At 44.9% G+C, this 23,535-nt stretch overlaps 1 protein-coding gene across 6 annotated transcripts in view; it reads left to right on the top strand.

The window, feature by feature from the left end:
- LOC148111628 (maestro heat-like repeat family member 5) overlaps positions 1–23,535 on the top strand; it is a 37,999-nt gene that overhangs the window by 1,035 nt on the left and 13,429 nt on the right. The window contains exons 2-16 of one of the 6 annotated variants that reach the window (XM_087881286.1): positions 1,792–1,889; positions 2,877–2,943; positions 6,352–6,527; positions 12,480–12,758; positions 13,619–13,755; positions 15,207–15,302; positions 16,346–16,462; positions 17,295–17,417; positions 17,951–18,100; positions 18,718–18,837; positions 19,398–19,477; positions 19,996–20,131; positions 20,490–20,585; positions 22,055–22,159; positions 22,706–22,841. In XM_087881286.1, the coding sequence (XP_087737412.1) occupies positions 12,602–12,758; positions 13,619–13,755; positions 15,207–15,302; positions 16,346–16,462; positions 17,295–17,417; positions 17,951–18,100; positions 18,718–18,837; positions 19,398–19,477; positions 19,996–20,131; positions 20,490–20,585; positions 22,055–22,159; positions 22,706–22,841 (1,453 nt within the window). In that variant the 5' untranslated portion in view covers positions 1,792–1,889; positions 2,877–2,943; positions 6,352–6,527; positions 12,480–12,601. Of the gene's footprint in view, positions 1–1,791; positions 1,890–2,876; positions 2,944–6,351; positions 6,528–11,477; positions 11,654–12,479; positions 12,901–13,618; positions 13,756–15,206; positions 15,303–16,345; positions 16,463–17,294; positions 17,418–17,950; positions 18,101–18,717; positions 18,838–19,397; positions 19,478–19,995; positions 20,132–20,489; positions 20,586–22,054; positions 22,160–22,705; positions 22,842–23,535 lie in introns of those variants that run through there. The other 5 variants (XM_087881283.1, XM_087881282.1, XM_087881284.1 and 2 more) reach the window with 5 other exon arrangements.

Genomic DNA, 23,535 nt, shown 5'->3' with positions numbered 1-23,535 from the left:
AACTAACATGAAATACAGGATGTATACGTCTCAACGTTTTTGGCACTTCCAATTCAACTGTTACTGGATTAATCAGTCTAATCACACGAAATGGTCCTACATACTTAGGGCCAGTTTTTTCGACTTCTGGGTAGTCTGTAAATATTTAGTAGATAAATAAACTTTATCACCCACTTTATAAATGTGAGCTGGGGACCTTTTCTTATCGGCTTGCGCCTTATGGGCCCGGTGTGCCTCATCTAATGCCTTCCGAGTCACTGCCCATGTGCTCTTTAATTGTTCAATCCAATCCATCAAAGAGGGATTCTGGGGATCATCTTGTGGTAGCTCGGGAATGGGTACGAAATCCTGGCCCGAAGCGACCTTAAAAGGAGTGAATCCGGTGCTACTGTGTACGGAATTATTATATGCCACCTCTGCAAATGGCAACAAGTCTACCCAATTGTCTTGCTGGTAATTTACGTAACACCTCAGGTATTGTTCTAGAACCCCATTGGTTCTTTCATAGACCCCATTTGTCTGAGGGTGGTGACTGGAACTCAGTCCCTGGGCGGAGCCTATCAACTTCAAAAACTCTGTCCAGAAACTGGAAGTAAATTGCACACCCCTTGGAGATCCATGTAGCCGGTAAATCTGCCGAATAAACAGTTTTGCAAGGGTTTTTGCTGAAGGGATCTTTGAGCAACGGATGAAATGTACTTGTTTGGAAAACAAATCAGTTACTACCCAAATGACAGTGCAGCCTTCACTCTCTGGTAAGTCCACAATAAAACCCATAGATATTTCCTTCCATGGGGCATTCGGTCTGGCCACACCTTGCAGTAATCCAGGGGGTTTTCCTGGAGGTCTTTTAGCCGAGGCACATACTGGACAGCTAGCCACATATGCCTCTATGTCCTTTTTAAGTGCAGGCCACCAAAATTGTCTCTTAACAAGATGTAGAGTCTTGACAAACGCAAAGTGTCCCACGGCCTTGGCATCATGAGCATATTTCAATACGGTTGTTCTTAATGTGGTCGGAACATACAATTTCGATCCAACCCAAGCTAGTCCGTCACAAAGTGTGCATTCATTCGAGTGGTTCTTAAACCACTCGTCAGTTTTTAGCGCTTCTCGCAATTTTTCGAGTAAATCCCCCAAGAGTTCTGGTTCGGGTTTTCCCTGCGCTCTGGTAGTGACAGGTGTTGCCAATTGTGTCGAGGGGATCATAGGTTGAACCACCTCCTTCTTGATGCTGTTATACTGCGGCAATCTGGAAAGTGCGTCCGCCATGAAGTTCTTTCCACCAGGAAGATAACGTAGGGTGAAATTGAAACGATTGAAATGTTGGGCCCAACGAGCCTGTTTTGGTGATAGTTTGCGTGGTGTTTTTAATGCCTCTAAATTCTTGTGATCAGTCCACACTTCGAAAGGGTGTTTCGCCCCTTCTAAAAATTGTCTCCATGTTAACAGCGCCCATCTAACTGCAAACGCCTCTTTCTCCCATATGGCCCATCTCCTTTCCGTTTCTGATAGTTTACGGGACGTGTAAGCACAGGGTTGTAATATCCCGTTCTCATTCTTTTGCAAGAGTATTGCTCCTACAGCTACGTCACTGGCGTCAGCTTGTACTACAAAAGGTTGTTCCATGTCGGGGTGTTTGAGCATTGGTTCAGCCGCAAACAGCTGTTTCAATTTTTCAAAAGCGGCTTGACAGTCCATAGTCCATTCTAGTGGTTTCGAGGGTTTGGGCTCTACTTCCCCTTTCCTTTTTAGCAAGTCTGTAATTGGTAGTGCGGTTTCTTATGGCAGCTGAAGCAGGCAAAACTGAGGCTGACAGGCGGTGGATCTTGGGCGACGTTGGAGGACCTCCGGATGGGCCAGGAAGCCTGGTGGAGGCCGCGTGGTTGGTGAGTCATTGTTTCTTCTCCTCATTCCGCGGCCTAGGGAAGTTGGTGCGGCGGGTGGCGAGTGCGAATCCTGCAGGTATTCAGTCCTGCAAGTGGCCGGGTCTTGGGTGTAGTTTTTGGGGTGCGTTGTCCCACGTGGTGTCTGCTGGCATGCTGCAAGAGTTCCGGTGGCTACCCTGCTGCTCTTTTGGGGGTGCTGAGCGTCGGTTTGTTTCTTCCTGGCTCCTGGGGACTTGAGTGCTGAGCCGAGTGCTGCAGCCAGGTTTTCGATCGTTTCGTCTGCTTCGGGCTCGATGGGTGAGCCCCCGCAGGCTTGTGATCTTGCTTGGGTGCTGTTTTGGGGGTCTTCCCCAGCGAAGTTGGGGTTCTCGCTGTTTCCCGCCATTCTATTTGAATCTCAGCTTCCCATTGGCTGTTGGCCATTCCAAGATGGCCACCGAGAGCATGGCGCGGAAATGAAATCCTCTACGTCCGGAGCTTCAGCTTCGGGATACCTTCCTCTTGCCGGGCTGAGGATTTCTTCTCTCTGTTGCTGGGTGCTCATCGCTGCTCCATTGCTTTCGAGTAGGCTTTGGAGTTTCGCGATGAGCTCCTCTTTGCTGGCAGTCGCTTCCATCATCCCCAGGATGGTGGATCGGAATTCTTCATTGCTTGGTGGCTCTGCCCTTTCGCAGTAGTAGGTTTCTTCTCTTGGCCCTTCGTCCCTGAGTTGTGGACTCGGGTTGTAGTCTCCATCACCTTCAGTTGTGGTGGTCCTTGCTGTGGCACCTTCGAGAGCCTGCAGTTCTTTCATCTGTTTGATGTAGGCTCTGGTGGCCATTCTTTTCTCTGCCTCTGTCTGGGTTCTTGATTCTGCCATCTCTGTGAGTTGCGGGTAAACCGTCCTCTGCTACCAACCTGTGACTGATTTCTAGGATCTTACCCAATGAATCCAAACACAGGATGCAGTGAACCAATTCTCTTTATTGATCAATGTTTCTATTACAGGTATTTAGCTGGAAGTGGCCCCTGGACTCCTGGACCATGACTTAAGTACCTGGGAGGCGGAGCTAAGGTAAGGAGGGGTCAGGGGAGGATCTAGGTGGATGTAGAGTTAACCCTTATCATACCTGGGATGGTGAATGGTGGGCATTTATACATAACAGAACCAGCCTATGCCAGTCTTCAAAGCCCTGAAACCTCATTGAACATCAGTTAACTCTCCATTCGTATTTGTCTTTATCTCCCCTCCCATTTGTGTTTCCTTATTTATTTATTTTATTAAATTTCTATACCGCCCTTCTCCTGAAGGACTCAGAGCGGTGAACAGCCAGAAGATAAAACACAGAGATACAAAAATTTAAAATAGATTAAAAACGAATTAAATAATTTGGCTGAATTTAAAATACCCCATAATTTAAACAGATTAAAATTTGTATTTAAAATTTATATTTAAAAGGGGAGAAGATTTAGGCCAGGCCAGCTTGATGAAAGAAAAACGTTTTAAGCATTTTTGCAGGACTAACATCTCTGAAAAAGGGGGCAGAATGTCAGAACTGCAATCTTCAACTTGGCACTTCACTGGCGTCCTGCCACCAATTGTTAGGGGAGAGGATGGAGGCAATTGTCACGGACAGGGTAGAGTTGGCCTACAGGGAGGGCGTGTAACAGGCTTCAAAGAAACCACAGGTGTGAGAACCAGCCTGTTCCAGTCTTCAAGTCCACAAAGCCTGAGAAAAGAATGCAAACTCCACCAAGAGGCACCAAACATCTGAGCGGTTCCCCAAACACCTCCTCGGCACACCATTGGTTGAAGACGGACCGGTCGGGGTGGGTGGATGGGATGGTGAGAAGGGGAGAAATTTGCAAATTTTTGACCAGGAGCTTTAGTTCTAGCCGGCTTTTGCTGCAACCACTAATTCCTCTTTTAAAAACCTATCACTTCAACCAAGTGACACTTCAACCAAGTGTCCAGGAGGATCCCGGATCTGCACACCTTCCGTCATGCGCTTAAAACATTTTTATTTCATCAAGCTGGCCTGGCCTAAATCTTCTCCTCTTTTAAATTTAAATTTTAAATACAAATTTTAATCTGTTTAATTATGGGGTATTTTAAAATTCAGCCAAATTATTTAATTCGTTTTAATCTATTTTAAATTTTGTATCTCTGTGTTTTATCTTCTGGCTGTTCACCGCCCTGAGTCCTTCGGGAGAAGGGCGGTATAGAAATTTAATAAAATAAATAAATAAATAAATAAAACGGAGTGGAGGGTCTTTCTTTCCTAACGACCTACTTTTGGCAAGCCTAACAACATCATCCTGGGCAAAGGAAGGAGGCCAGGAACTTCCTGACATGATTGGGATACCTACTAGAAACACTCACGTCAAAGGACTCTTCCACCACATTTTTGTTGCGATTTGGCGAGATCTGGCCATGAATGGTGTGGATGGGTTTTAATTGTTTTCTTTTATTGAAAAGTTTTACAAACAAGAATTTTTTTTCCAAATATTTCCCCTCCCCCGCTCCTTTCCCTCCCCCCTCTACCCCCCCGGACTTCCCAGAACAAAATACAGGTAAAACAATTAACAGTCATATGCTAAGCTAAGCTAACTAACTACAGATTCCTATCCCCCCCTCGACACTTTAACTCACCTTTTACTTAACTAAATATACATACTCTTAACTTTTCCATTCATTCATAAGCTATTTGATACTTTTTAGTCCGATATTTGTTTTGAATATAATCAATCCATCTTCTCCATTCCAATATATATTTTTCTTGTGAGTGATCTTTCAAATATGCTGAAATTTTCGCCATTTCTGCCAAATTTGCCACTTTTAATGTCCACTCTTCAATAGTAGGCAATTCTTCCTTCTTCCAGTATTGCGCCACCAAAAGTCTAGCTGCAGTTATTAAATTTAAAATCCATTTAGTCTCTATAACCGTACAATTATACCCAAGAAAAACAATTGTGGGGTAAACTTTATCTTCTTTTTAAGAATATTTTGGATAATCCACCATATTTTAATCCAAAATGCTTTAACTTTTTTACAAGTCCACCATATATGATAATCACAATCACATCTCCAACACTTAGATTGCAAATTCGGATACATACAAGCCAACTTTTTAGGATCTAAATGCCATCTGTAAAACATTATATAAAAATTTTCTCTTAAATTTTGTGCTTGCATAAATTTTACATTTGTTTCTATTTCTTGCATAAGTATCTTGGTTACCCAAACCATGTCTATTCTGGACCAGGACTTATGGGGGTTAGAATAATATGTGAATTTCTTTACCTCGGAATTATAAAATCTGCAACCATCTATTAAATTCACTTCTTGTACTAAATCCATAAAAGTTCTAGGCAGTACATTTTTCTTTTTTTTATTACTCTGATCACTGCTATAATCCTTTTTACATCTACAATTGCGTTGAAATCGCCGATCAAACATATATTCCCTATTTTTTCTTCTATTATCTTTTGATGTACTTTTTTTTGTAAAATTCTAATTGTCCACTGTTCGGCGCATAGATAACCACCAATAACATACTTTTATATTTAAATTTTACTTCTATCATCAATATTCTTCCTACTGAATCTGCATATCTCAATTTACACTCTATTCCTTCTTTAATGTACACCACTATTCCTCTTTTCTTTTCTTCCGCTAGTGTTACAAATGATTCCCCTAATTTTTTACGTAATAAGTATTTTTCATCTTGTTTTCTTATGTGTACCTCTTGAAGGCACACAATATCCATTTTTTGTTTTATCACTTTTCTAAAAATTTGATGTCGTTTAGCCAGAGAATTGAGAGCATTTACATTTAATGATAAGATTTTAAAATTTTGTTCCATTCCTTTGTGGTTCTACTATGCGATATTTCCTATTACTTCCTGTCCTTTCTCTTAGCTCTTCTTTTCACTCCTTCTTCCTCTTGAGGTTCCCCTTCTTCCTCTTTATCTCCTTCCTCTAGTAGTTTTTCTCGCTCTTCTTGTTTTTGTGTCCTTTAAGTCCTCCGTTCCGGTTCCTCCCTGTTACTATTTGCTCCTTCTATGCCCATCATTTGGTCATGCAGGTTCTGTGCTCTGTGCTGTGAATCCACTTTTATTTTTTTCCCTTGCCACGACACCACCATTCCTTCCGGTATTATCCATCTAAATGGTATATGCCGTTTATTTAATAATGTGGCTAGGAACCAATATTCTTTTCTTAGTTCTCTTATTCTCTTAGGTACTTGCTTTACCGTAATTATTTCTTTGCCTTTATAAAACATGGGTTCATTTTTTGTCATTTTATAAACAATGTCTCTTATTTGGAGGTGGGGGTGGGTGTGGGGATACAGGACAGCTCAATTAATAGGACTAAAAACCCAATGTCAGACCAAGCTATAATAATAATGCAAATCCAGAGCATGTAAATAAAAATATCAATCTCTGCTATAATTTTCTGTTGATGTAATTTTTTGTTGCAGTGAATGAAACAATACTGATTTGGTGCGCAGGACATCTGCCAGGACCCCTCTGAAGGCTTCTCAGGGGGAGATGAAGCCTGGCCTGAAAGAGCCCCCTCCCTTGCCAAGGAGGCCCGAGAGGGAAAGGGCTCCAGGGAGAAAACGCTCTCAAGACACCATCCTTCCCTCATATCCAGGTATAGATGCTACAGGGCTGGGCTACCTATGGAACCAGCCTTGTCCTATCACATCAGCCCACCCCACACAATCCATCCATCCATCCATCAATCAATCCATCAGGACAGAGCCAGAAGGGAAAGGTGTGACGAATTTGCCAAGGCTCTGGGGGAAAAGTTTACCCTGAAGTCCTTGGGGCGGGTTGACAGGTATCTGGGTGTACATATCTTGGCCACTAAAAAGGGATTTGCATTATCCCCCCCCCCCAAAAAAAATTGAGGAGTTGTTGGCCAAATGCAAAATGGCGGAGTCTAACTCAACGCATAGCCCCATGCAAAGTGACTACTATGGCCATAATGACAAGGACAGCCCTGAGTTCACAAATAATAAATTTTATAGATCTGTGATTGGCTCCTTGCTATACATTAGCAATTGGAGCAGGCCTGACATCGCTTTAGCTGTAAATCTATTGTCCAGGCATGTGGAAAACCCAAAGGAATTCCACTGGAATGCTGTCAAGAGGGTACTTAGGTACCTCAGGGGCACGGCCGATGCCCTCTTTATGCTGGAACCAGAGAAGGGGAAGCCGGCCCAGCTCTCCGCTTACTCGGACGCAGACTGGGCTGGTGACACCAAGAGTAGACGGAGCACCTCTGGTTTCCTCATACTGCTAAATGGCTGTCCTATCCATTGGCATGTTAGGCAGCAAAAATTTGATTCTTGCTCCACGGCCGAGGCAGAATATGCCAGCCTATCGGGCACAACAAACGACTTGATTTGGTTCAATGCTCTGGTAACGAGCATCTGGGCACCTCCTACTCTGCCCATCCAAATTCAAGAAGATAACACGGCCGCAATTGGAATCTCGGGGGCGTACACGGTGGGCTCTAGGTCACGCCACATAGACATCCGCTACAAGAATGTCAGGTAGCTTGCCAGAATGGGGTTTGTACACATCAAACATTGTAATACAACCGACCAGTTAGCTGATCTGTTCACAAAACCTGTGCCCATTGACCGACACAACCTTCTGTGTAAGCGTTTGTGTTTGCTCCTGTAAACGATGCATCTGCATGTCTATGACGCCTGCTCACCCCCTCACTCATACTCACTGGCACCTGTCATTGGCTGGCAAGAAGGGGAATTGTTAGGTGTTTTGTGCCAGCCATGGCAGTTTCTTAAAAGGCCACCAGATGGGAGCAAAGAGGCACCTTTGATCCCACTGGTGGGCCAAAGGGCTCCGGCCCCTGCAGCCCCATTGGGGAGAGTTAATGGCCCTCCGGCCCCCTCACACTTTGGTAAGGGAGAGGCCAGGGGCCCCTCTAAGAATCCCTGCACAGGGGCTGCTCTTTGGCTCTTGTTCTAACTTCCTACAGGACTGAACCAGGGGCTCAATCCAGGCATGGATGCCTCCATGCCAGGGAACTCATTTTACTCTACTTTACTTCTAAATAAAGATTCAATGTGATTGCATCCTTGTGTGCTGCCTTTTCTTGGAAGTGGCCTCAACGAACCATCGATCTTTGTGAGATCCCTCACATCCCCATCATCTTTGCTGGTCAGAAAGTCAGAAAAGGGGTCATGGGACCCCAGGACATTGCAACTGTCATAAGTACATGCCAGTTGCCAAGCCTCTTGAGCTGAATTGTGGCTGTACGTCTAGGTAGCCCAGCCCCAGAGACGAGGCAGGCCCCCAACCTCCTGACCTTCCCCAAGAGCATGAAGACTCAACTCTGCCAGCTGTCTGGGGGCCCAGGGGGGCCCTGCAAGCCATGGGGGGGTTGGGGAAGAAGGAGCTTCCTCTCCTTTCAACTCTGCAATTGTCCCTTTTGCCTTTTTTAAAAAAACAAACCTGTTTGGCTTTTTTTTAAAAAAAACTTTGCTTTCAACTGCAGCTTTTGTATCGTTGGAGAGTTTTACCAAAACTACTACAACACTTCAGCGATGATGGGCAGTGCAGAAACTGGACCCCCCCAAAAAATCATATATACAAGTAGTCCTCGATTTACGACCACAACTGAGCCCAACATTTTTGTTGCCAGTTGTTAAGTGAATCACTGCAAATCCTAAATTAGTAACATGGTTGTTAAGTGAATCCGGTTTCCCCCTTGGCTTTGCTTGTCAGAAGGCTGCAAAAGGGGATCACGTGACTCCTGGGACACGGCGACTGTCATAAATGTGAGTCACTTGCCAAAGGTCCAAATTCTGATCATATGACCGTGGAGATGCCAGAATGGTCATAAGTGTGAAAAATACTTTGTTCAGTGCTGTTGTAATTTGAACCAGCACTAAAAGAACGGTTGTAAGCCAAGGACTCCATAAGAATAGAATAGAATAGAATAGAATAGAATAGAATAGAATAGAATAGAATAGAATAGAATAGAATAGAATAGAATAGAATAGAATAGAATAGAATAGAATTAGAGAGTTGGAAGGAACCTTGGAGGTCTCCTAATCCAACCCCCTGCCCATGCAGGAAACCCTACACCAGTATATCATATCTCCTATATCTCATATCTCATAATAAGAAAAATTAAAAAACCAAGCTCGGTAGCAGACTTAGCCAATCAAAGAACAAAGTTGATCAGCCTTAATCTTGGTTAGGTTCTTTTGAGATCTAGCACGTTGAGGGACACCATCACACTGAGTCATTCCATAGTGACCCCTAGCTTTGCTCCCCATAATGTCGCTAATGTTTTTTGTGGTTTTTTTGAGAAACTTTATTGAGATTTTTTACAAAAAAGAAAAAAAACATAAGTGTACTGACATTTACAGTTAGTATCAGATGTGCAGTGTTTTAACTATATACATAAATAATACTTGGTGATATTTCAAATCACTTTTTACCGTTATTTAACACACCTTTAGGTCTTTCTTTCATTTTATCATGCATCCACTTGTACCACCTTTCCCACACAATATAATAAACTGACTTCTCATCATCGTTTAATTCATGAGTTAATTTAGTCATCTCTGCGCACTCCAATATTTTCCTAATTGTGAGCTCTTCTGGTGGTTGGGTTTTCTCTTTCCAGTACTGTGCGTATGCCAATCTGGCGGCTGTAATTATGTGGATCATTAAATGTATCTTTTCCTTTCCATATGGCTTCTTTACTATTCCCAGGAGAAATATCTCTGGTGTTAATTCAATATTTTCGCCAATTATTTCATATAACCATCTCCTGATCTTGTTCCAATATCCTTTCGCTTCCGGGCATGTCCACCACATGTGAAAGAAGGTGCCTTGACCGTGGCCACATTTCCAACAATTAGGATGTATATTAGGGTATATCTTTGCTAGTCTGGCCGGGACTAAATACCATCTATGTAGCATTTTATAATGGTTTTCCTTGTATGTCGCCGCTGTAGTCAATTTAAGATTCCTATTCCATGCCTCCTCCCATTCCCCAAAATTTATATCACGCCCTATATTTTTCTCCCATGCATTTATTTGATTCTTTGTGATATCTTCGGACTTGTCATCACCTAATAAATAGTTGTATAGTTTGGCCAGAATCTTTTTATTTGTTCCCATCAGGACTTTATCCAATCCATTTGATCCAAGTTCTAAACCGTATTGTTCTTTGTCTTTCTGATATCTAGATTTTATTTGTGAATAGGTCCACCAATCTAAAGTTATTCCTTGCTCTCGTAAAGTATCATTTGATTTAAGATTCCCTCCTTCGTCTAAGATATCTTTGTACCAGCCCATTTTCTCCATCCCCCATCTATTGGGGTGGATCAGGGCCTCCATCGTTGAGAGCCAACTTGGAATTTTTTTGTAATATCTTTGCCTAATCGGGGTCCATGTTTGTATCAATGAGTCTCTAATTTTATGTCTATGGAAATATGTCTTCCTTTTCTTCTCTACATCCCAAATGTGGGCATGCCACCCTTTTTGCAAATCGTGGCCTTCTAGGGTAAGAATCCTCTCATTTTCCAGGGTGATCCAATCTCTTATCCAGACTAGCTTAGCTGCCCTGTAATATATTTCCCAATCGGGGAGTCCAAATCCACCTATATCTCTTTTGCCCCTTAAAATTTTAATAGAAAACCTCGGTTTTTTCCCCTCCCATATAAATTCTCTGATGATTTTGTCTAATTCTAAAAAAAACTTTTTCTCTAAATTTACCGGTATGTTTTGGAATAAAAATAGTATTCTGGGGAGAATATTCATCTTAATTGTGGCTATCTTGCCCAAAAGTGATCATCTTATTTTCTTCCATCTGTCAAGGTCTTGTTTCATCTTCCTAATTAGGGGAGTATAATTGTCGTCTTTTAAGGTCGAACATCTTGATGTAATCCAAATTCCTAGGTATTTAATTTTTTTGGCAACCTGTAGTCCTAATACTTGTTTTTCTGGCTCTCAGTTGTATTCTTAATCAATACTTTGGTTTTGGTTTTGTTCAATGTGAAGCCTGCCACCTCTCCATATTTACTTAATTCCTCTAGCACTTTTGGTCCTGATTCTATGGGGTCTTCAAGGATTAAGGCTACATCGTCTGCAAATGCTTGCGTCTTGTAAATTTCCTTCCTGATCTTCAGTCCTTTTATTTCCTCATTAATTCTAATTTTCCGTAAAAGAACTTCTAAGGCCAAAATAAACAATAATGGGGATAGGGGGCAACCTTGCCTTACTCCCTTACTAATTTGGAATGTTTTAGTCCTATGCTCAGTGGCAGACTTAGCCAATCAAAGAACAAAGTTGATCAGCCTTAATCTTGGTTAGGTTCTTTTGAGATCTAGCACATTGAGGGACACCATCACAGTGGGTCATTCCATAGTGACCCCTAGCTTTGCTCCCCATAATGTCGCTAATGTTATCAAGGGGGTTATCCAGGGGACCCTCCATATCCCATCCCTATTATCTTGGGGAGTAAGAGGCCCCTTGGGTCATGACACCAGCTGTCCCCCATGAGAACATAATGCGGTGATGTCACAGCCCCTGGGGCAGAGATATAAAGGCAGAAGGGATGAGAGGGGAGCTGTGGAGAGTTGAGGAGAGTAGAGGATAGTTGAGTTCAGATGAGTTGTGTTGAGCAGAGTAGAGCAGAGCAGAGCGGAGGGGAGTGTTCTACTTTGTCAAATACCTCGCTGAAGCCTTTCAACTTTTATTTCTAGTCTGTCTTTCACAGTTACGTTGTTGGTAGGTTGGGCTATAGTTTCTTTTTGCATGCAAAGAACGAGTTAAGCAACTCTGCTTTCTCTCTGCTGCCTGTAATTTCCTTGCCGTCTTCTCTCTTTAGGGGACTTTTAGTTTGGTTGCTGTGCCAAACCAGACAGTTGTAGAGGTACAAAGGAGAGACTCCCAAATTCCTCTGTAGATCAGCAGCTCCTTGGGCAGTCTGAGCTTCTTGACCCAGGAAGAACATGTGATAAATAGAGATAGATAGATAGACAACTAGATAGATAGATAGATAGATAGATAGATAGATAGATAGATAGATAGATAGATAGATGATAGATGATAGATGATAGATGATAGATGATAGATGATAGATGATAGATAGATAGATAGATAGATAGATAGATAGATAGATGATAGATGATAGATGATAGATGATAGATGATAGATGATAGATAGATAGATAGATAGATAGATAGATAGATAGATGATAGATGATAGATGATAGATGATAGATGATAGATGATAGATGATAGATAGATAGATAGATAGATAGATAGATAGATAGATGATAGATGATAGATGATAGATGATAGATGATAGATGATAGATGATAGATGATAGATAGATAGATAGATAGATAGATAGATAGATAGATAGATAGATGATAGATGATAGATGATAGATGATAGATGATAGATGATAGATAGATAGATAGATAGATAGATAGATAGATAGATGATAGATAGATAGATAGATAGATAGATAGATAGATAGATAGATAGATAGGAGCACCAAGGACCCCTCCTTTCAACCTGGAGTTACAAAACTTCTCCTTTATTGACAGGATCTCCATCCAGTTCAAGAACTCCCTCTTCACGAGAGGATGGACCACATGCTAAAAAAGTTGCCCTTCTTGAAGAAGGAGGACAGCAAGGAGTCCCATCCACAAATTACGAATAATGACCCATGGCAGTGGAACAGTCACTTCTCTGGCTCCCACCCGTCCACTTCTTCGGCCACTCAAAGAACCACGCAGGTCTTGCCCCTTCTTGTAAAGGGTTCCCCAGCTCCAGTGGACATGAGCAAGAAGGTGCAGCCTCCAGCACTGGTGCTGCCAGAATTGGTGCGCAGGACCCCTCTGAGGGCTTCTCAGGGGGAAATGAAGCCTGGCCTCAAAGAGCCCCCTTCCTTGCCAAGGAGGCCCGAGAGGGAAAGGGCTCCGGGGAGAAAAAGCTCTCAAGACACCATCCTTCCCTCATATCCAGGTATAGATGCTACAGGGCTGGGCTACCTATGGAACCAGCCTTGTCCTATCACATCAGCCCACCCCACACAATCAATCCATCCATCCCTCCATCAATCAATCCATCAGGACAGAGCCAGAAGGGACCTTAGAGGTCTTCCTTCTCCAGAGACCAATTGCATTAAGCAATAAGTTTCTCTTCCTACCTTCTAGTGCTTTGGAAAATAAGTTGGCCCCCTCCTCTGTGTGCCAGCCCCTCAAATACTGGAAGACTGCTCTCATGTCACTAGTACACCCTTCCTTCCTTTTCCTAACTACCCAAATCCAAATCCTGCAATCGTCCTTCATCAGGTAGGGACGTTATGGTGCAGACTCCATCAGTCAAAGAGTTTCGACTGTGGGGCCTAGGAAGAGGGTCTTCTCTACTGCTGCCACTGTATTAGGGAACATCTTACCCTCAGAGGTGAGGAAAGACCCCTCCCTCTTAGCCTTTTTCAAAGGCTAGATCTAAATTATAAGATTACAACATCATGAAATTTCAAAGCAATAAAAAATTCCAATTCCATATATAAGATGGTTGTCTAAGGACAGGAAGATCAGGGCCTCGAGACTTATGACACGTTTGACCCCTCCCTCAGGCTCAGCCTGGTGATCCACTACGCACTCCTTGTCTCTCTCTGCTTTGAGAAGGCTTGTCCTGTCGAATTGCCCATCAATCTCTGTCTGTCTCTTCTTCTCAGAACTCTCTGACGAGTCTTTCAAAAATTTATGGGAGAGCAGGAAGCCATTAAAAGGCAGACCCGTCAAACAAATCTTGGATCTCATGGACGAGAGAGAAATATTAGAGACCATCTTGGACCATCTTCGTCCTTTCCAGGTAAGCAGCTGGGTTTGTGTCGCGGTGGGCCCTGAGGTCCATCGTGGAGAGGGTCCAGAAGCCAGGGCTGCCTCGGTGGAGATCATTTATCCCAAAAGTAGACAAATGTAGTTATGGAGAATTTGCTGAACTAGGGGGTCCTTGCTGGAAGGATCATGGAACGACCATGGAATGATTGCCTCAACCATTTTGGACTCCACCTCAACATCAAGACAGGATACTTAGGGACTGTCACCACCCCTGGAATGCTTCAAATCAATGGAGAAAACCTAAAGCAGGTGGACATTTTTTGGTATCTGGGATCCCACCTCCAATGTCAATGGTGACATCAATGGCGAGGGGAGAGCAAAGGAGAATGCAGCCTGGATACGTTGGCGAGAACTCACCAGTGTGTTACTGGACAGACGAATGGCCACCCATCTTAAATCTGAGACCTACAAGACAACCATCCGCCCTGTTGCACTGTCTGGCACTGAATGCTGGGCAGCAACAACAGGGACCGGAAGCTCTCTGCATGCCACGGAAATGCGAAATGGTCCTGAGTGTGAGAAACAGTCCATTTTTTTCAGTTGTAAACTATCCTTTATAACTTCGAACAGTCAGTAAATAAATGTTCTGACCCAAACACGACAAACCCTCTGAAGTGAACTCAAAGATTCCTTTATGAGGAGAGCCAGCAGCCCCGACAAAAAGTTTCTCTCCCACCACAGGCTAACAAGTCCATCCGGCAGGGAGAAGAATCGTTGTCTGCCACATCTATTCATCTCCGCCCCCTGCCTTTTATCCCCAGAGCTAGGGAGGGGCTTCGCTAGCAGTGGTGGCTCGTCTGTCCCAAGGACCGGCCCATAGATTTCCACTGCTCTCCTCTCCTCTGCCTTCTGTGTATCCGCGCGTCAGGCACTGGACCCAGATGTTCCTCCTCTTCCTCATCCACCTCCAGACCTGCGGTCTGTTGACTCACCATCTGAGGGCTGACGGATGGCCCAGGCTCCTCCTCTGTCTCTCTCTCTGCCAGCCCCATTCCCTCTTCCCCCTCGGAGCTCTCAGGTTGCCTTGATGCTGGCCCTGACTCCCACGCCGCCTCCTCCTCCTCCTCCTCCTCCTCCTCCTCCTCCTCCTCCTCCTCCTCCTCCTCCTCCTCCTCTGATTCGGCTGCTGGAGGGCCACAACAATAAATGGTGATAAATCAAGTTCTCACAATTTGTGGCAGAGATTTTCCAACCGTTCATCTCAAAAGCTGCCTCTGCTCCAGCTGATACAATCCGGATGTTCCTTGTTACGTGCTTCGTGTCTGTCCCAGCTAGAAAAGTCAAATTACTTATAATATGCATCCGGACGCAGAAGGGAAACCAATCCTCCCCTTGGAAACACACAGAAAGCTGTTCCTTCCTCTGCTCCTTCACTTTCTCACAACTTCTTTTTTGTTGTTCTTGTTGTTGTTGGCAAAGCAGATTCCTTCAGACCACAAACTGCCCAGGAGGAAAACAAGCGCATTGCCGCCCATCGACCAGAAGCAAAGCACGTCCCAGGTCTTGTCTAAAGACAAGGTAAATATGCGGAGGTTTTACACTTTTAGGGCCGCAGTTATCTTAGATGCAACATCAGAAGAGGACAGCTTGCCATGGCCAACTCACCGTGGCTGCCCACGAGCCACAGCAGACTCACCGCGGGTTAATTCAACCATTCCGTTCTCTCCAATAATGTTAAAAATCATTTTAACATTTGTCGTTTATGTTTCATTTGTCCCTCCTTTGAGGCCTCCTTTCTTTGACGCTTCTGTTCCACCATTTCCTCGATATTAGACAGACAATGAATAATAGAACTACAGACTTGGAAGAGGGCCTTGGAGGTCTTCTAGTCCAACCCCCTACTGAAGGAGGAAACCCTTTCCCATTTCAGGCAAACGGTTGTCCAATCTCTTCTTAAAAGCTTCCAGTGATGCAACACCCACAACTTCTGGAGGCAAACTGTTCCACTGGTTAATTGTTCTCACTGTTTGGAAGTTTCTCCTTGGTTCTAGATTGGTTCTCTCCTTGATGAGTTTCCATCCATTGTTTCTTGTCTTGCCTTCGGGTGCTTTGGAGAATAGGCTGACCCCCTCCTCTTTTTGGCAACCCTTGAGGTATTGGAACCCTGCTATTAGTGTAACTCTTGTTCCCTGGTGAGTTGGCCACGGCAAGTAGGCCATGGCTAGTTGGCCATGGTTAGTTGGCCAAGCCAAGAGGGCCATGGCAAGTTGTCCCAATCCACCACGGAGAGCTAATGCATGTAAAAAGATGAAGCTGCCAGATCTCCACAGAAACCATAAAGGATCTCAGGACGGCCAAACAGAGAATCAGCAAAGGGCACCTATGGGGATGGGGGAGGGGGGTTAAAGTAGCTTTTCAAGAAGAAGAAGAAAGTCAAAATGGCAATTATTGACTTATTAGATTCGTATGCTGCCCATCTCCCCAATCAGGTCACCCAGGACCAGTTTCCGTGTGCTTGACCACACGGAGTCCTTTTCTGATCCTAATTTCTCCTATATTTCCTTTTCCTGGCCGTTTGGTGGAGCTCCCTAGGACTCACGGACTCTTTTTCCCACCTTCAGATTAGCCTCTACAAATATTATGGCGTTAAACTGCGAAACTCAACACAGAAGGACCTGGTGACGGAACAGCTCCAAAGCCTTCTAAGTTTTTCACTCCAGGAAGAAACAGACCGAGAGGTGAGTGGCAGTGGGATGCCTGCGGGGGCTGAGACCTCCATCTTTGTGGGGTCCTTGGGGCTCTCTGAGCTTGGATGTTTTCTTGCAGACGTTTAGTGACCCAACTAGGTCACCTCATCAGTGCCAGAAGAGAACAGGTTTTGCAGAATAGAGGTGAAGGGAGGAGGAGGAGGAGGAGGAGAATTGTGGGGTCCTTGGTGCTCTCTTAACTTGGTTGTTTTCCTGTAGATGTTTCATGACCCAGCTAGGTAACATCATCAGTGCTAGAAGAGAATGGGGGTTACAGAGAGGAGGAGGAGGAGGAGGACTGTGGGGTCCTTGGTGCTCTCTGTGCTTGGTTGTTTTGTTGCAGACATTTCATTACCCAGCTAGGTAATTTCATCAGTGCTAGAAGGGCCTGGGGTTTGCAGAGAGGAGGAGGAGCAGGAGGTGGAGAAGGGGAGGAGAAAGCGGAAGGTAAAGACAAAGGGTTAGGTGCAAATAAGAGCCTTGGTGGTGCAGCGGACTAAAATGCTGTTAAGTAGCACTTAGCTGCCAGCTGCCGGCAATTACTGTGAGTTCAAATCTCACCAGGCTCAAGGTTGACTCAACCTTCCATCCTTCCGAGGTAGGTAAAATGAGGACCCTGATTGTGGGGGCAATAAGCTGACTTTGTATAAAAAAGAACACCGCTTTGGGGGGGGGGAAAGACCTACTAAGCAGGTCTATACAAAAGTATGAAGGCTATTGCTTAACGCATTGTAAGCCGCCCTGAGTCTCCGGAGAAGGGCGGCATATAAATCGAACCTATAAATCAATAAATGTCCTAATTCACAAACATTGCTTTGCCTAGGGAATCTCGGAATCCATTCGAATGGCATCCTTTTGCCACCTGCCTGAGATTCTGGTGGCCCTGGAGGAGGCTGGCCAGTTCAGGCAGACAAAAGGACCGTTTGCAGTAGAAGCCCCCATTGAGGTAAGACCAGGGATGGGGTTGCAAGGTCTGAAACTCAGTACAGAAGGAGGCTGGGGGGATTCTGGGAAGGAAAGTCCAATGTGCTTAGAAGGACTTAGGCTCCAGGCTGTCTGGTCTCCTCAGATTGGTCATAGATCTCGTAGATGTAGGTGGTGCTGAAATTCTCCATCTCCATCTCCTGGAGAACTATTTTATAAGGCTAGAGAAGATTAGGAGCTGCCCCAACAAACACCTCGAGTAGACCCAAAGGTGCTTTTTCCAAAGGCTTGGGCTTGGTTTTTTCCTGAAGACATTTCGCTTCTCATCCAAAAAGCTTCTTCTCTTTTGACCCAAGTCAGACCTGAAGAAGCTTCTGGGATGAGAAGCGAAACCTCTTCAAGGAAAAACAAAGTCCAGTTGCCTTTGAAAAAGCCCCTTTGGGGCAACCGTGACCTGGATGACTAAGAAGCTCCATCAGTTTCCATCCATTGCTTCTTGTCTTGTCTTCTGGTGCTTTGGGAAAGAGTTTGACCCCCTCGTCTTTGGACTGACAGGACTCACAGACTCTCTCCGAGAGATGGATTCGGACCACATTAATACTCTGCTATGGCCAGGCAGTCCTGGGAGCGCAAGTAGAGGACATGATGCCTTTCCTGGACAACATTGTCTCAGAAATACTCTATCAGTATTCCAGCATGAAAAAGGTAGGCAGGTTTCCACCCTCTACTTCTCTTAATGCTGAGTTTAATCACAAGAACAATTATAATCCGGAGTCCTTAGCTTGTTTGATTTCTTAAAGACATTTCATGACCCAACTAGCATGTTGTGGGAGAGGAGGAGGAGGAGGAGGAGGAGGAGGAGGAGGAGGAGGAGGAGGAGGAGGAGGAGGAGGAGGAGGAGGAGGAGAATCTATGGTCTTGTTGCATTTATTATCCTCAAGGCAGCGCTCCTGCATTACACTCTTTCTTCCTTTCCACACAACAACTCTGTGACGTGTTTTGGATTGAGACTGGCCCCAACTCACCTAGCTGGCTCTCGTGCCTAGGGCGGGACTTGAACTCACAGTCTCCTGGTGATTGGCCCAAAGACAGTTGGCCTTTTTCCCTAAGGAGGAACTAGAACTCACCATCTCCTGGTGATTGGCCCAAAGTCTCTCAGCTGCCTTTCATCCTATAGTGGGACTAGAACCCAGAGTGTCCAGTGATGTTTTGATTGGGGGCCCCCAGAGTTCAACCAAAGACAATCGGCTACGTAAAGGTTTCAGTAAATAAATACATCCTCTTCCTTCTGGTTTCTTTTCATTCCCACTGGGGTTTTCCAGGACGAAGGGCTGAAGAAAGCCTTCATGAGGTCCATCATCATGATCACCAAAGCTGTTGCCAACAGCAGGAGGCAAGACCTCGATTTGCCCCAGAAACAGGAACTGGTCACAAACATCGTTGTAAGTGGGGAGAGGGGGGGAGGCAGGTGCTCCTGGGCGTCTTTCTTTTTGGAAGTGAATTTGAACCGAATTGAATGCCAATCAATGGAGCCTGAAAGGTTTTGTTGCTAAGTGGGACATTTGTTAAGGGAATTCTGCCCATTGTACGACCTGTCTTGCCACCGTTGTTAGCCGAATCATTTTCGTTCAGTTAATCGCACGGCTGTTAAGGGAATCTGGCTTCCCAATTTTATATAGGTCATCAAGAGGCCACAGTTACCCACCCCTGACTTAAATCATGGTCACGGGACACTGCAAACTGCCATCAATGCAAGCTGGTGGCCAAGTGACCGAAATGGGGTCACAGGATCGCTGAGGAAGGGGCGCCTCTCGGAACTTGGCATCTGGGTCATAAGTAGTCCTGAAGAGATCCCTCAAAACTTTAAATGGTGGCTAAGTGACCAGTTGTAAGCTGGGGACTTCCTGTGTCAACCAGAAAAAGCGTAGGGCTGGGAAGAGGGCCAGCTGGAGGGTGGCCATATCTCAGGTTCTTTCTTAGATGGGTTTCCTTCTCTTTTCAGGAAGTCATTGAAGATGAGCCCGCGAGACCCTTGTCCATCGAAAATCTCCATCAAGCGATCATCACCATCACCTGCATGAGGTATGTACCTGCCAAGAGACAGAGAGAGAGAGAGAGAGACAGAGAGAGAGAGAGAGAGACAGAGGAAGGAGGGAGGGAGAGAGAGAGAAATCCTGCATCCTGTTTTGGTCACCACAATATAAAAAAGATGTTGAGACTCTAGAAAGAGTGCAGGGAAGAGCAACCAGGATGATGAGGGGAGTTCTGATATTTGAGGGGCTCTCAGAGAGAGGAGGGGGTCAACTTCCCCTCCAAAGTAGCTGAGAGCATGATGAGAAGCGATGTATGGAAGCTTATCAAAGAGAGATCCAGGAGAAATTTCCTGACACTGAGAACAATCCATCAGTGGAACAGTTTGCCTCCAGAAGTTGGGGGTGCTCCATCCCTCGAGGTTTTCAAGAAAAGAGGGGACAACCATATGACTGGGATGGTTTAAGGACCATCAAGCAAGGGTTGGAGTAGAAGACCTCCGAGGTCCCTTTTAGCCTAATGAGTCTATGATCTTCTCACCCTCCTCCTCTTTTCTCGTCTTTCATCAGCCGTATGAAGCCCCCCTTGAACTCCGAGATGAGGTCTAAAGTGGTGAGAAAAAGCATCCAGAAGGTGTTTTCCTTGCCGGCTTACCTGGTGACAAAACTGAACGTGAACGGCCCAGGACAACCAGCTCAAACTCAGGTGAGCAGTCCAGATGGAGCCAAGCCATCTGAGATCCACCTGGAAATAAGCATGATTCAAAATCTCCTCCAAAACTCTGGATCCATCCATCGAGCCCAATGTCCTTTTGTTCCTCGTGTTCAGCCGAGAAAGCATTTCCTCCAACTCTGGAAGAAAAACCAGCCCTGCAAGACGGGCCACTCCGTTGATTGCAGAAGGGTGGACTTCAACTCCCAGAAGTCCGTGGCTGGCTCAGGATTGTTGGGCGTTGCAGTCCACCAGTCGTCCTAAAAGGGCCATAAGTTCCCCAGCCCTGGATTTCTTCCTCTTTCTTCCTTTACACCACTTCTTCCTTTAGATATTCTTTTTCTCCTTCTAGGATTTTTATGACCAGATGGTGACCACCTGCAACACCATGCTCACCGCCTTGCTGTCCGAGGCTCCCAATTTGGATTCCCTGCAGGATGTCTTGACGGTAAAGAGTGATTCTTTCTCAGGGTTGGTCAGCCAGATGTTTAGGCTGGATTTGGCGATTCTGTCCAGCTGTCGAGCCCCTCCCAAGGACCCGGGATAGGCAAATGTGGCTGTTGGGTGGACAACTCGTCCCATGGGACAATTCAACCATTCAATTTAACTCATTTCAATAGTTAAAAAATGATGTTCATTTTTGTCATTTACATTTGTTTTGTCCTCCTCTGGCATCTTTTCACTAATGATTCTATTCCACTATTTCTCCGATATTCGTGTCTCTCTTGTCCCACGGCAAGGAGGAAGGGAGGGAGGGAGGGAGGAGATGATAATAAGAGTGAGGGAGGGTCTCAGGGAAGTCCACAGGTGCCCCTGACACGAGAGACGTTGAGCTGGCCACTCCCACCTCGGCCACGCCCCCCTCGAGGTCAAACACAACCTTGATTCGGCCCTCCATGAAATCGAGTTTGACACCCCTGTCATAGAGCCTCGCAGCTGTTCCGAGTAAAGCTGCCTTCTGCAATTGACCGATGCAGATTATGTCGATGCCGATGGGATTCATTTTAGCAACAGAAATTTTGGACTCATTGTGGTCATAAGTCGAGGACTACCTGTATTTGTGATGGTTGCAGCATCCTGGGGGGGGGTGTCACCTGACCACCATTGGCGAACTGCCCAACTGGCTTCCGACAAGCCAAAGTCTACGGGGAAAGCGAGATTCGGCTAATGACTGCATTATTCACTTAAGGACCAAAGGGATTCGTTCAACCCTGGCAAAAAAAGGTCATAAAGCCAGTCACAAGTCGCCTAACATCCACCTTGGTAAGCACCCCAAATTCTGGTCGTAAGTCAAGGACTACTTATACAGGAAGTCCTCGACATACAGCCATTCATTTAGGGACCGAGCTGGGATGCTGCAACCGTAATAAAGATGAGTCATTGGCCAAGTGTTCAAATTTTGATCATGTGACCATAGGGATGCTGCAATGGTCATAAGTGTGAAGAATGGTCGTAAGTCCCTTTTTCAGTGCCATTGTAACTTTGAACAGTGACTAAATACTAATAGCACTTAGACTTACATACCGCTTCACCGTGGTTTACAGCCCTCTCTAAATGAGGACCCAGGTTCTTCTCCTATCTGGGTCCTCATTTGACCGACCTGGTAAGGACGGAAAGCTGAGTCAACCTGGAGCCGATCAGGATGGAACTGCTGAACTTCTGGCAGTTGGCAGAATTAGCCTGCAATACTGCGTTCTAACCACTGTGCCACCACGGCTCTAAATGAACTCTTGTAAGACTAGTTGTATTCCAGAAATCTTCAATTGCTACTCTAGTTTTCAGTCTAAAATAGACCTCAATTGACCAAATTTGTTGAGCTCCTTAGATTTTCTCCCCAGTCCTGGCAACTTCTGTGGCTCTTCCAACTGTGAATCACAAATTCTTCCTTTCCTCCTCCTCCTTTGTTTTTCCTGGCAGCACATTAATCCCTGGATTGAATCTCCCAAGAGACACGAGAGAGAGAGGGCCATCAAGAGCATCGGACACCTCCTGAAGTTCGTTTCTGAAAACGTCAATTTCGACGTAAGTCACCGTTTGGGATGCGCAGTGAGATGTTTTCAAAGAAAGGAAGAAAAAGAAGAAAGTCCTGCTGCCTTTTGGAAAAAGCATCTTTGGGATGTGACCAGGAGGATATAAGGAGTCCCGCTTGATGAAGGGGTTGGAGGAGAAAACCTCCACAGTCCCTTCCAGCAATTGAGGTTCTGGGATTCTAAGGTTCTATGATTCTGGGATTCAAAGATTCAGAGATTCTGAGATTCAGAGATTCAAAGATTGTATGATTTAGAAATTCAAAGATTCTATGATTCTAAGATTCTATTATTCAAAGATTCTAGGATTCACTGATTTTATGAATCTATGACTATGATTCTAGTCTTCTAAGATTCAAATATTGGATAATTCTAAAATTCTAAGATTTTATGTTTCTAAGATTCTGTGATTCTAGAATTCTAAAAGGTAGGATTCTAGGATTCTGTGGTGCTATGGTTCCTATGCTCTGATTTCAGTTGGCTGAAACCTTCATGAGCCCCCCTTCTCATCTTTCCCCTCCTTTTTGCTTCCTTTCATTAGCCCACAGGTGACTTTTCTTTGCTGGGACAGCTGGTGGCTTTGCTGGGCCTGCACGTTGGCGACACCAGCAAAGAAGTTGGCCAGACGTCCGCAGAGGCCGCCTACCACCTCCACCACCTCATCATGAGCAAAATGGGTGAGAAAGTTGGACTCCAAGGGCTGCCAGGAGCCCAGGGATGCGCACTGCCCAGGAGAGCACTGGGTGGCACAGCTTGTGGCGTGACCAAGACCCCGGTCGTTTGCCTGGGCAGAGATGCCTGGAATTGGCCGTTGGTATTGGCACCTCTCAGGGCCAGGGGTCATTTGAAGACTGAGTTTCTCACGTTAAGTGGATCCGTTAGGCCAGTGGTCGGCAAACTCATTAGTCAACAGAGCCAAATATCAACAGTACAACGATTGAAATTTCTTTGGAGAGCCAAATCGGTTAAACTTAAACTAGATAGGTAGGTACATTGTTATTAACTTAATTAGGGTACTCCTAAACTGGCCTTTGCTAAGAACGTCCTCAATCTGATGGAGGTACGTTCGCTGAGGTCGACCCCTTCCATCTCTCCCATCCACACTCGTCCTGTATACTTCTTTCGTCTATCTCCTTTCGTTCATCCTCTTTATATGTCCAAACCATCTCCTCGACACTACATCTTCTTTCACTCCACAACATTCCCTAAAATTAACTTAATAAACTTTACTTAAAGTTTTAAGTCTTAGTTAAACTATAGGTACGTTGAATAAAACTTGATCTCATACTTAACAACGATATTATTTATTGATAAAATTAAATTCCTTACAATTGACCTTACAATATCCATAAAATTAAATCATGACAATGA

Source organism: Pantherophis guttatus, chromosome 18 (assembly GCF_059756535.1).
Source record: "Pantherophis guttatus breed Tessera chromosome 18, ASM5975653v1, whole genome shotgun sequence".
NCBI lineage: Eukaryota > Metazoa > Chordata > Lepidosauria > Squamata > Colubridae > Pantherophis > Pantherophis guttatus.
The sequence above is the reverse complement of the archived record's forward strand: the minus strand, read 5'-3'. Positions and strand labels throughout refer to the sequence as shown.